This window comes from Poecilia reticulata, chromosome 10 (genome assembly GCF_904066995.2).
Source record: "Poecilia reticulata chromosome 10, P_reticulata-male-v2, whole genome shotgun sequence".
NCBI classification, from domain to species: domain Eukaryota; kingdom Metazoa; phylum Chordata; class Actinopteri; order Cyprinodontiformes; family Poeciliidae; genus Poecilia; species Poecilia reticulata.
In genome coordinates, this window is record NC_088839.1 from 23,776,204 (window position 1) to 23,790,184 (window position 13,981).

The window sequence follows — 13,981 nt, forward strand, 5'->3', positions numbered from 1 at the left end:
GCAATGACAAAATTTGCAAATGCTCACATTTGCAAATGCTCAAATTTGCAAATTTGATATGAACGTGCTATCTTTTGTAGCGCATCATCTCAGAATCAGGGTTTTCTTCACATTTTTCATATCTCATACTTTCAAGGTTAAGCGTTTACACACGAAACCTGCAACAAGAAGACCAGAAAAGATGGTCAGACGGATGAATACACTGTTCGGTTGAGTTGCCATTCATCCATCCTGTCTGGTTTTTCCAATTTGCAATTTCCATGTTTAAAGTCTAACCCTTGTTGCAATTTCTGCCATAAATTCATAGTGATCCTCTATCTTTTATGCTTTTAAAAAATGGCTAAAAAGGATTAAAAATACTGTAAGCTTTTCTTGGCATCAAAAATGTGTTGGAAACATGATTGCAACACAAACTTTTCCCATTCTGGCAACAATTGGTGTAGAATCCAGGAAATAGTCCAACAAGTGCAACGTGACAGCCCACAAACACGGTCATGGCATCTAACCAGCCAGAACATGGCATCATGGAGTCACAGTGTTAACATCGTGCACGTTTTTTGTTCTAATAAAAGCTCATAAATACAGCAAGTAGTAGGTTTAAAAAAATGACTATGAGGGATAAAACAGAAAGGGGAAAACAAGCTTCTTTTCTAGTTTCTTGTGAGATACAGACATCAGGTCCCACTGCTACAGTTGTATGGCAGCTGTTGAGTGACTCTCTTCCAACTCATTACGAAAGCTCCACCTGTGACTTCCACCTGGATATGCCATCAGCTCCAATTTCCAGTGTACCCTCCCCACCTGGAGTGTGAAACACCCACCAGGCTTCCCCTTGAGGCAAATACATCGCGCCCCTTTCGCATCCACCCAAACAAAAACATGTTGCTTTCAGGAGCGGCCAGCTCAGCTGCAACTGTCGCTCTTATTTTTTATTGGGTTTCTGTTTTAGATTGCCCTTGTAAAAAAAAAAAAAAAAAAAAAGAATAAACAAAAATTGACTCCTCACAGGTGAATATTGATGTTTTCCTTTGCGGTTCTTGTCAGGTAGCACAGCTTTTCCAAATGGGAAGGATGGTCTGTGATCGTTTTGTCTGAGGAGTGATGAGTGCCAAAATGTCAGTGTGAACTCTGCAGTCTAATAAAAAAAAAGTGAGGAAATGACTCTCTTCTCTCTACATCAAAACAGCCATTTTCTTGGGCTCGTTCCGCCTGCCTTATGAAGAGATCCGGGACATTGTGCTGGAGGTAGACGAGGAAAGACTGAGTGAATCACTCATCCAGGTAAGACGGATGCTCACTGTGGTGTGTTAGCTTTTTTTTCACACAATCTCTTACTCTCTGTCTCTCACAGACATATTCTTTTTTTTTTTTTTGTAAACGTCTGTGTGCATGTGCGCAAATGAAAAATGTGCTCATATGAGAAGATAATTTTTGAATTTCAGTGTCTGGTGAGCTGCTTTGCGACCCTATTTTTAACCTGCTTCGGGTTGTTTTTCTGGCTTCAGTCAGCCTTTTCATTCTCTGGTGGACTGCAGAGACCCCCTCCCTCCTCCATTCATCCTCTCATAATGGATGATGAAGGACGAGACTTGGCAAAGTCTCCTCAGCTCCACCCTCCTCTTTTGCTTTTGTCTTTAAACTGTGATTGATGAGCTTCCTAAAGGCTACTTGTTTTTGTTCTCATTTTATATGAGAATATTTTCCAGCCTCAGAGGGCCTTAATTGAAAATGGGGCGGGGTCATCTGAGGTGAAGATGCATCACTGGGTAGCACAAAACCTCAGTGTTTCTTCCACTGTCCTTGTGACTGAAACAGCCATGCTGTATTTGTTTGTGTTTTATTTCATCAGTTGGGGGTGTGTACTTCAGGGCCGAGTTGCAAATAGGAGATTTGATTTTATTAAAATCCTGGCAGTGATGTATTGTGTTTTGTGTGTTACAGTTTTATTATTATGTTTTTTTTACAAATAGGAGTTCAGATCAAGTTTCAGATTTTAAGTTGGTGAAAATCATTTAAATAGTAAATGTTTCCTATGTCTGTTCCCACATATACCTTTACAACTCCTCATTTATTTTTTTCCCACACCGATTTACTTCCAGCCGTTTGTTAACTAATGTTCTCTAACAAAAGTTCTGAGGTCAAAAGTTCTGAGAGTGCAGTAAAGAAAGTAGACTATGGGAAGATACTTGTATTTTCAAACTACTTCATTCACCCACCAACCAGCTCATTTATCTCTCCATGCATAGTCAATGGTAAATGGCCCATATTTATGTTGTGCTTTATCTAGTCCAGAGGACCCCAAAGTGTCATAACTATTAAATACATTTTAACCATGTCATTTCAACCACAACAATGACCAATTATTTAGTAAACTCTACGCAGTGCTGATAAGGTTCCATCTGCACATTTTACGTTATATTTCTCTGTAACTTTGCCAACCCACCAAAAAGTGTCACTTATTTAATGTCTCCTATGATGATGAAATGGAATTTCCTCCCTTGTTCTTACTTCGTTCCTTTCTGTGTTTTTTTACTTTATTGCTTTTTTCCTTCCTTTCTTTGCTTCATTCCTTATTTTGATCTTTTCTTCATTGCTAACTTCGTTCCTTATGCCATTCTTCCTTTATCCAGTACTTCCTTACTTTTCCTTTCTTTGTTCCTTTCTTCATTCCTGTTTTTGTTCTTAGTTGCTTCCTTCCTCTTCCTTATTTCATTCATTTATTTCTTCATTCTGTTATTTTCTTTGTTCTTTTCTTTGCTACCTTGTTAGTTCCTTACTACATTCCTTTCATCCATCATAAACCTTTGTATTTATTATCTAAAATGGATCAGAAAAGCTCTAAAACCCTTTTTTTAGGAAAGAAAAAGTATTTTTTTGGCATGTGGTCAAATGTGCACCAATCTTGCACACACCATTATAAGTTGAAGAAACAAAATGTTTCGTCGGGGATCTAAAAAGGTGAATTTCAGGATATAGGTAATCAGCATAAAAGCACAGAGTGGTCCCATCCTCTCTTTGTGAAAGAGAAAGGAAGTTAAGGTGTTGAACTTTTTCCATCTTTAACTTTTTTTCCTGTGGTCTATATGTCCTAGCAGAAGAGCTGTGTCACCAGTCAATCCCCACCTGGCCTCTTGTTGGACATAGCACCAGATAAATAGCCCCTCCATCACTTTCACACCATCAAACAGCTGCCATTACACCAACCTGATCAGACTACTGATAGCATTCAACACCACTCACTCTGGAGTCTTTCTATTATAAATGCTAACCTGTTATGTTTCCAAATTATATAATAATGAGAAAAATATTAACACCTTGCAGTGTTATTTTTTTAAATTTTAAGTAAAAAAATGTCTAATTCAGCAAAAGTCATTGTTTACACGTAAAACATTATTGGCAAACCTTCATGTGCAGCTGAAATTATAATTTAAAGAAACACAGTTGAGAAAAATAAAATATTTAATGTTTTAAGATAAAAAAATTATATGTTATTTAAATTTACAAAGAAACACACAAGATAAGATACAGATTGAAGTAGGAGAATAGCATGTAATCAGCCATTAATAAAGATTTGTTTGAATTATTCTACCAGCTGAATGTATAAAGATTAACCTTCCCAGAACACAACCTAATGAGTCCCTGAACTTTATCTTTACCAGCATGTTCGACATTAAAGAGAAGCTGCAATGGCAGATCTTAAGTCACTGTAAAATAGTAATTTAACCTAAATCCTATGTCTAGAAACAAGTAAACAGCCCTGGTTTTGCTGGTTTCTAACTATTGTCACACAAAAACACTGTTTCCATATTCAAACCACTAGTCATGCACTTTGGGAGGCTTTCCATTGTTGCCTTCACATCCCCCATTTCCCTCTTTAATAAATGTGAATCAGGGCAGCGAAGCCTCTAACAAAGCGGAAGGCTCGATGGGACTTATGAGAGCAAGTGATTGAGTCAGCAAAAGAATGTGGAAAAAACCTAATGTCACAAAGTCCAGAGGGACGTGGGAGGCCCACACGAGTTCGCTAATCAGTGCAGAAGGACCAGGCATGAGGAAAATATCTGCCTTTTTGTATGTATGACAACTATACCATCTGAAGAATTTTTTTTTTTTTTTTTTTCTAATCCATAGCCATATGTGCTCTGTTAGCTCCTAAAAGGCCTTCATTGTTCTCTCATAGTGGTTAGTATTGTAATTAGACTATGATGCTGTATTATTTAAGACATGTATTTTCAAACATCAGTGTCAGCCTCCATTATCTTTGTTATTCAGCTGCATTAGTGTCAAATTTTATGTTGAATAGTTTGTATTTTTCATAAAATACATTCTAAATACATTTTTGTCAACATGTTTCATTAGATGCAAACCTGAATTTTTTTCCATTGTCAAATTTGCAATATCCATACAAATTATGGACTTGTTTTAATTGAACCTAACTCCTTCAGTTTATGTCTTTTAAAACCAAACGTAGGAATAGATGGACCTGATTTCCTTACTGATGATCTTTGTCCAGTGATACCCTAATTTGGAGTAATCGGTTCTTCCGCATCAAGAGACATTTTAGGGCTTGCATCAGTGTGGATAACGACATGTTTTAATCAAGCTCATGCGTTTTTTTTCAAAAGGTATTTTGTCTTTATTCTGGGGTTGATGTACAAATCTGATACCGACTCTGAGACACAGAACCTTTCTAAACGGTGTGATGGCTGGACGATACCATCCGGTTATGTGTTTGAGTCTGTAGGAACCCTGTAAACTGCTTTAAGTCGAGTCAAAAATATATTGCATCCATAACTTTCAAAGTGAAATTTAAAGGCACAGCATGATTTATGTGATATTTTTGAATGCATCCATGTGCTTTACCTGAAGGTTGAAATCTGTGGCAACACACAGCATTGTAATATAATTTTTGGCAGGAGAAAGCAGCCAAGCTAACAAGAGTAATTTATATTTACATAGAAATACCACTAATTGTATACATAGGTTTTCAGAGAAGAATTAGCTGATTATAAATGTGAATCACGCTGAAATGAGCTCGCGAATTAGGCAGGGGAAAGAAGCAGCACATGCCAATGAAATGCAGCTACAGCCATAGTTAAAACTATAGAGAGGCTCAGAAGGGGAGCAAAGAGACCCCCTGCTGGGTGACACAGTCCTGAGTGTGGGTTCCATCTGCACAGTGCTCATCTACACTCATTACGCTGATTAATCACTCCACACCACCCACTTTCAGCCGCACGCCAATCACCATTTATCCACATAGACAGATGCACACGCACACACACAGGAGTGTGAATGCTTGTCTTGGCAAATATTTAAAGGAACTAAATTTACAGTCTTGCTAATATTAGAGGGAGTGGGTGATTGTGTATACTTAAAATTACAAGCAAGAATCCAGTTTGAAAAACGTATAACGTGCAATAAAGTAAGCTTCTGATGGTAAAGCACTGATTGTTTATTAGTTTGCATCATATTAAGTGATTTACAAAAGAAGCCTAAATTAAACTGACACTAGGTCCCCTAAAGGTCAAATCTACACTTTCTTCTGTTTTTTCCCCCTCCATAATTTGTTTCACACCAAGTGGTCTACAACGAAAAAACCTTCAACAGACAAGGCGCTGGGATGACATATTGTCACGGTTGGCTTGGTCAGATGGCGCAGCGGGCACTTTGGAATTTATTTTTGCATATATTTTTTTTAATTCTTGCTATTTAGGTACTCCCTTGCGAAAGTGTGCTACCCTTTAGTTTGATCATATTTTGTTGTATTGCAATAACTCACGTTGATATGTTTCTTTTGGATTATATGTAATAAACTAAACAGTGCCTACAATGAACAGTGCAGTGATTCATGCAATGATTCATGACTTTTAACTGTTTTTCGCAAATAAAAATCTAAAAACTCTGCACATACTAGGTCCAAGTACTTTAATACCCCTAAATAAAATCCCAGGCACACCAAGCCATATACTCCTACATGGACTCCAGCTATTCTGTGAAGATCTCAGAACTTTTGTTAGAGAACATTAGTTAACAAACAGCTTCACAGAGGTCAAGAAACACAGAAGACTGTTGTTTTTTAATCAGAGAATCAGCCAAGAGGTCCGTTGTAACTCTGCAGGAGCTGCAGAGACATTCACAGCACGACTGGGAGAATCTGCTGACAAGACAACTATCAGTTCTGGCCTATTTGGTAAAGTGGCAAAACGAGGCATTCTTGAGAGCCAGGAAAATGTGGTTTACTTCAAGCCATAAAAGAGAAATGGCAAAGATGTAAAAAAATAAAAATAAAAAGCTGTTCTTACCAAATTCAAACTTTTATGGCCTACATCCAAAAGGCTGTGTATGGGGGGGAACTAACACTTTGCATTACTCTGAATGCACAATCTCCACCCCAGAATCCACCATCCTTCAGTAGCAACAGAGATGACGGTCAGATTTCATGGTAAGAAAGACTGAGACAAACCTGGTTCTACAAAATCATTTGCATGCTGCAATTTCCACATTTATATTTGTAAGTACATTTTAGAAAGCCATATATAATGTTCCTTTAACTTCACAGTTATGTGCAGCTTAGTGTTGGATTCTCAAATCAAGTGGAGTACATAGAGTTTGTATTTGAAATGTAACACCATGTGAAAACATTTATGGGGCATGAATGCTTTTGTTGGTTTTTTATATGGCTTGTATTTGTTATCAGGTGAACATTTGCATTCACTGTGTTAGTTTGAACGACTGGGTAATTTTTTACTTTATTATGTTAGAAAATATCATTCTAGATGTTGTTTTCTCACTGTTCATTTTGGTAGTACAAATGCAAATTAATGACTAACAGACACATTAATAAAACTGACCCCCAGTTAGTCCGCTGCTTCAACCCAAATACCCCTCAGGGGTTCAGAACGCTGCCAAGACAACTTTGAAAACATTAGCGAAAATGTGCACTAAGACGTCAAAGATCAGAGTGGTAGGAAGGCTAAAGCGGAGCCTGGTCTTTGGTGTCGGGGTTGAGCTACTTTAGAAGAGCACGGTTTGATGTTTTCCACTTTCTTTCACCGGCTCTTTAATGCAGACATATTTCCGGCCAATGGTGAGCCTTTGATGGTCGATTCAAGATGATTAGAGCAAAGATCAGTTCTGGTTCAAACTGTTCATCCGTGATTAATATTTTGCTCAGTAGTGTAAAATTTTGTTTTAAAAATTTTGACTGGGTATGTTGAACAAATAATATATCAGTCAAACTTTGGTTTGAAAGCTCAGCTTTTTTTCCCCCTGCATATGATCCAGAGCTGGATTGTATATTGGATATTTTACATTCCACAAAGCTCAATCAGAATCAGAAGGATTTTTGATTTATTGTTGTCTCAATAGATTCCAATGAAAGATGTTTAAAGAAAAAAGCTGACAGTATTATCATTATTTTTTTTATTTTATTTTCTCCACAGCATCTATAAATGTCAGTAAGTTCATAAATATGCTTAAATCCGGTTACTGTGAGCAGCTCAGTGATATAAATCAAACTTCTGGCATGGTGAAGAAGCCCATTTCAAAAGGGAAGGTTTTTCAAAAGCAGTATTTGTGTTTGTGGTGCTATGAATGCTGCATTTGCATTTACCACCCCAGAGTTACCTAAAAAAGAAATGATGAATGGCTTATCATTTTTATCGTTATCACAGAAGTACCATGAAATGTTGTGATAAAAGTCCATATCGCCCACCTCGACTTGGATTCATGGGCAGTCCTCTAGTATCAGTACGTCAGTCTTAACTGTTCCTCCAGCACTTGAGCAAAATAAGCCACTAAAATTCACAACAGTTTAAATTTTGACATACCAGCAGGGATTTGATGAATGGAAAGCATGGATAGAAAGGAAAGATGGAGGACCCAGGAGGTGTTCATGATGCGTCTGAAACTCTGTAACTCAATCTTATCATGTTCCTTCTTCATGGCATGTCTAATGTAATGATTTGTCAGCAGAACGTGGCAGAGTGTTGGCCTTGAAGTACCTCTACGATGCTTCACCCTGGCAGAGTGGATAGATAGAAGTTGATTGGCTCTCCTTATTCTGCATTAGGGCCCATCAACACCTCGGATGATGTACACATCCCTGAATGCTTGCAGGCAGTCTTGGCTCTCACCATTCATCCATGCTCCATGTATTCCTTGCAGTTCCACGTTGTTGTTTTTTTGTTTTTGTTTTTTCATCACGCATACAGGCAGTGATACGCTACATGCAAATGCTTTCAGGAATCAGTTACCACTTTTTCTCTCAGTCCCTGTAGTCATTTGTCATGCAAACAATCAATATGCGTTTGTTCCTTGAACATGTGAGCAACACATTTGCATCTAATCTACCCCTCTCCTTCACATTCTTTGTCTCTGTTTCTCATTTGCCTGCAGTATTTATTCATGGTGCTGATGGACAGAGGTCCCTTGCATATGCCAGGTCAGCTTCATCAAATTCTCACTGTATAACAATGAGATGAAGAAGACAATGGAAGACAACAGCATGCATTGCCTCTGTGAAAGCACTTAGATCCTCAGAAAAGTCAGAAGTCCTTTTTTAAATAGCTGACAGTTTCACAAAGCTGCTTTTTTTTTTTTTGGTATGCTACAGAACAACCGAGGGAAATGCCCTGTGGTCCTTGTTCATGTGAGAAAAAGAGTCAAGCTTGTTTGCTCTGGGCTTCAGGACCTTGGTAGCATTGTGTAGTTTTGCATTACAAGACAGCTTGCCCCCAAGTATTTTTTTTTTTGTGGCATCCTGACTGTGTGGATCACCCTCCCTCTTGTACTGTTTAAATCACAACAGTTATACGCAGATGACCTTGCTGTTATCGATTTAAACTGGCTCCCCCTTTGTTGTTTGAATTTCTCCAGGAGTCCCTCACAGCCTGTTTGCCCCAGGGTGACGCCTCTACTGGCATGATGATGGTAGTTGGTCCCCATGTTCTTGCAGTCCTTGCCAGTTAAACACTCTGAGGCCAAACAGTGCCTAGATTAATAAGAAGCACTTGTAAATATGTTCTGTTTTTCCTGTTATCAGTTTATACAAATGCACTGAGTTGCCTGTGTTAGCTCACTCTTAGGACTACGGAAATTGGCAACAGTAAGATGACGGTAAAAGATTTGTTCGTTATTTACAAGATTATCAGCTTTGGGCTGGCATATCCTTTGAGATCCTAGAGTTGGCCCTCTGAATTTTGTCTAACTAGTAATCTCAATAACTATCTCCTGCATTGATATGCACTCACTGGCTTTGTTAAATCTTCATAGTATAACAATGTGGTTGAAACTAACCAACATCTTATGAAATGTCGACTGAAATTGTGCAAACGTCCAGTCAAAAATCTGTGTTAATTGGTCAAGTTTTTAAATGATAAATATGACATATTCAGTTGACTTTATTCAACAAAGAATCCACATTACGCCATCACACATCAAGCAGATGAATATCTGTGCTTTTTTCTCCTCAGTGAAACCACTAACCTTTTTCTGCATATAAACAACTAAATGAAACCATTTAACTTAAATTATGAAAGATGCTCCTGCTATGGCCTGAATATGCAGTCTCAAACCTTCTTCCTGGTTTGTTTTGATCTAATTTGCTCACTCACTTCAGTGCAATCAAATGTCTCCAGAAATGTCTGTTTTCTGGAGGCTGAATCCAGGCTCTGCTGCTACACTGGGATTCCAAGCGCCACTTCAGCCAAAGTTTTGAAATCAGGGAAAATTTGTCCAATTGAAGTGATCAGAAGTCGGCAAGAGTCTCTGAACAAGGAGTTTTTTGGTCCCTCCATTACTTACATCTGCAGGAAGAAATATTGCAGCAGTGGTTCAGCTGAACCAGACACGGTCCAAAACCTCCTGTTCATCACTCTTCAATGTGCTGACTGCTCTCATACAGTGAGATGCAGCCATTCAAGGTCAGAGATGATGGGATGAAGGATTTTTTTAAAGTATATATTTTGTGTTATTTAGTTACCCCAGCGAAATACTCTATCTGTAAAGTTGTAAATGTGTGCACCAGTTGATCAAGTGTGTGAATTTGACATGTCCTTCATATTTATCCATCACCATTTAAAAAACTGGTCAAACATGAAAAATAATCAGTTAATGTGGCCATTGATATGAACTTGGCAGCAACAAGGAGATGCACATTTTTGTGCTTTCTTGCTGTTTTATCCAGAACAGAACCTCCGAGTTGATCATTATTTCAGACTTTAAAAATTCTTAGATGTTCAGATCTTCTCTACTGGATATTAATTTATTATATACTAGTTCTTAAATTTGTGCACTGGTTTATTCACTCCTTTCAAACAAAAATCAAATTTTTTTAAGCTAAATATGTCATATTAAGTTATTTGTTTACCATAAATATCTTTTAAACTTGAGTCTTCAGAGTACAACAAAAGTTGGCGTCCCAGTCTGAATCATAAAACACGGTCGGTTATCTGTGACAATCGTTGAAGGAGACTTTTTAAAAAGAAGTTCAGAATTATGTTTGCATCACTCATAATGTTACTGTGTCTGAAGGCATTCTTCGAGAGATTTTTTTACGTACAGCAGAACGGATTAAGTGGTATTGGGTTTTAGGCGTCCAGATTAATGGTTTGCAAATATACTCCCAAAGCTCTCAGAGCTTCTTCTTTCTCCTGCAGCATTTTCCCTATTTTCCTTGTGCAGTAGTTCTGCTGGACTGCTCCGCATTCCCTTGTTGCTTAATTGGCACGTCTAAAAAAACTGTTCTTTGTGATTAGTATAGAAATTGTTAAGTTGTCTGCAGTACATGTTGTACTGTCTTCTAATGCTCCCTCAGGCAAATAAGCTATTTTAGGTCTAATAAGCTTTTCTAGTTTCATTAAGCAAACAAAGTCCTCGTGTCCTCATGCGTTATACATAGTTTAGTATTCACAGGGTCTCTGTGATGTCCAGTTAGATTTCATTTCTAATTTAACAATGTCACAATAAAGCTCATCACACCGTTAACCTCAGTACGCTGAAGTTAATACATATTTATAAATGGTTGCATTTAGTCTTGACAACTTGGGTTCTCCCCTGAAATTAAATATACTCACAGTGAAGGTAGTCATGTCCATATCCACATCACTTCTTGGTGCCTATCTTTTCTCTGGGAGGACAGTACATTACAAGACACAAGAAAATTAATAATACAATTTAATGTAAGTAATATATGGCGGCCAAGTGGATGCCTGGCTATTGTTTAACTGATTACCTTCACATAGTTACAATATTCTTGGTGTAAATATGTTAATACAAAGCATTCTAAGATTGTATAATAATACTATGGCACATAAATGTTGCTGATCATTTCATGTAGAAATAGTTTGATAAATCTTAGGTTTTTTGAACAACAAATAATGTGTGCAAATGAGGGCAAGGTGGAAAGGATGAGTTCAAGTATTATGAGGTCAACCATTCACAATATTGGACGATAGAAACTGGAGGTGAGGAAGAGGATGGGGACGAGATTGGAGGTGGTGAGGGGGAGTGACTTGAGTATATAAGATGGGAAATAAGCAAGAAAAATGCACTTTTAGTGTTTGAACTATGACAATAGGTAGTTATGGTTGTTTTTAGAGGGATTGTCAAATATGTGTAAGCTGTTTGTGGTCCCCAGGCAAATATTGGTGTTTCATTATGTTGTCACTTGCTATCCATTTAAATTTAGCCTACTGAAATTTTCATGCAACTATGCTTCCAGTTATCTTTAAGGGGTGCATATTATGTCAATTCAAACTTTTTTTTTACCCTTTCATGCATGTTTGAATTGGTGTAAAATACCAGTTTAATCACGCACATCAACAGTCAGTCATTTTTTTTTTGCAGTGTTATAAAACAAGCACATCTTTAACTTAAAGGCCAATGGAAGATTCACCTTTTTTTTTACTGCCACATGATTTGACTGCCCAAAATGAAAGAGTCATCACTAAATGTTTCAGCACACCCAGTTTTTGGCGTGTGTGGTAAGCTAAATCTCGTCGGTGGATGATATGCCCCTTGGGGCTTGTTTTGCAGAATATCAGAGTGACTTCTTAATCTTTAATGTGTGCCAGTGTATTTTATATTACCCCATCTTCTTTTCAAAAGGAAAGGCTAATGAGTAACACTGCACCACTGTTATTCATTTGTAATTAGTATTGCCCTATGCTGTGTGCAAATACATATATTACAGAAATGCAAAGTAAAAAGTGTCAAGTCTCCCTTTTTATTAAATTGCATATTTCCTCTTGCGTTGTTATACAATGTTGGGGTTATTGAGATGATTTCTGGGGTTGGAGGCTGGGATTTGTAATGATTGTAACTGATTTAGGGCGACTGATGAAATTATGCACATTTTAGAGACACATCCTGATTTACTTTTCTCTTCATAGGTCACAAAATTCAAAACCCACACTGGTTTCAACATGTCATCAAACTTAATCTTAAGTTTTTTAATGGAGTAGTAAAAAAAAATAACTTCCCTCTTTTTGTTTTTTTCACACCTCTGTTGCACAGAGGTTAAAAAAATGCATTTTTATTTTGGAATAAGAGAAAAATGGTAGTGTTTTCTTTTGGTTGCATGTATTTATACTTTTTTTTCCAGGAATCACAATTAATTCCCCACCTAACCCCTCAAAATCAGGATATATCTGATTATGTTTTCAGTGTGTGTTGAAATAAGTAAAATATACATATTTCCTTTCATATTCCATCATTTACTTGAAATTCTTAGAAATTCAGATCCATTTTAAATTAGAATATCATCAAATATTTACTTTAGTTTAAAAGGGAAACTCGTATATTAATTCTTCAGATATATTCAAAGTGTTTATTGCTGTTATTCTGAAGATCCTTAGAATTATAAAACATTCTGAATGTTTTATAATTTTATAAAGACATTTTATAAAGAATTATTTTCAGAATTCTTTCAGATGAGCTTAAATGTGCATAAAGACCAATGAAAAGGTCTTTTATACAGCATGTTTTCTATGGCCATTTTATGACCTGCAGGTAGATAATGCGTGGCATTGACATGCTCCTCCATTAAGGCTTGGCCACAAAATAGACGTTTCCGAAGAAGCTAGATTTCAACAGGGTAATATTAATGGAAATTTTAGTGGAAGGAAAAGATGTGCTAGAAAAAGTTGTACAATCACCAGAGATAACTGTAACCTCGAGGAGCTTGTGAAGTGGCTTCGACAGCCTCCATACTCAGCTGTCTGTCCTAAAGTCCTCAGATTAACGTTGTCTGGTTGTGTTGGGCCACTGGGTTTAATCAAGCCAAAGGCTCAGCATGTCTGCCTTCCAGGAAACTTTAGAGCACTTGTTGCTTCCTGCTGCTCCTGCCGACACGCTTTATGCTTAATAGTAATATTTGGGGATGAAATTTCAATTGTCCCCACTGCCGAAAGTACCAATAATTGCCATTATAAACTTGATATCACCCAGATTGTTGAGCATACTGGTCTGATCCAAAAAGGGACCCAACAAAATCATGTAGTTATAGTTTTTAGACTTACTTTTCAGTAGGGTGACATTTCAGTATCTGTTTTTTATTGGCGACATGTGAACTTTGAAATCTCTAAGAAACTGGTTTCACTAATACTCAAACCTGAAATGTATACATCTAACATGCTTAAAATGCCTTGCAAACCTTCTCAAAGCAGTCATGTGAGATGTTATCACTTAAGACAATGTTTGAATCAGGTTTCATGTATTTTAAATTGGACCAAACCTGCTAAATAATGAAACGTAAGTTTTTGCATGAAAGGTTGAAGCAGATTCAAGTCTTTGTAATCTCAAATGCTTATAAAAGATGGAAATTGGACTTTGTTTCATCATTTATGAGAAAAAAGCGAAACAAAGTCTAGGTGTCTAATTGTTGTTTTATAACACCTGATAAAAAGCCAAGCATTTACTCAGTATTTTGTCTAGCTGAGTGCAAGTGTTGTAAACTTTTGACTTTGCAATCTTCTGC

At 37.2% G+C, this 13,981-nt stretch overlaps 1 protein-coding gene across 8 annotated transcripts in view; it reads left to right on the top strand.

Moving 5' to 3' along the window:
• diaph2 (diaphanous-related formin 2) overlaps window positions 1-13,981 on the top strand; it is a 456,529-nt gene that overhangs the window by 249,521 nt on the left and 193,027 nt on the right. For all 8 annotated transcript variants that reach the window (XM_081611702.1, XM_081611700.1, XM_081611701.1 and 5 more), the window contains one exon: window positions 1,187-1,281. In XM_081611702.1, coding sequence (XP_081467828.1) covers window positions 1,187-1,281 — 95 coding nt within the window. The remainder of the gene's footprint in view (window positions 1-1,186; window positions 1,282-13,981) is intronic.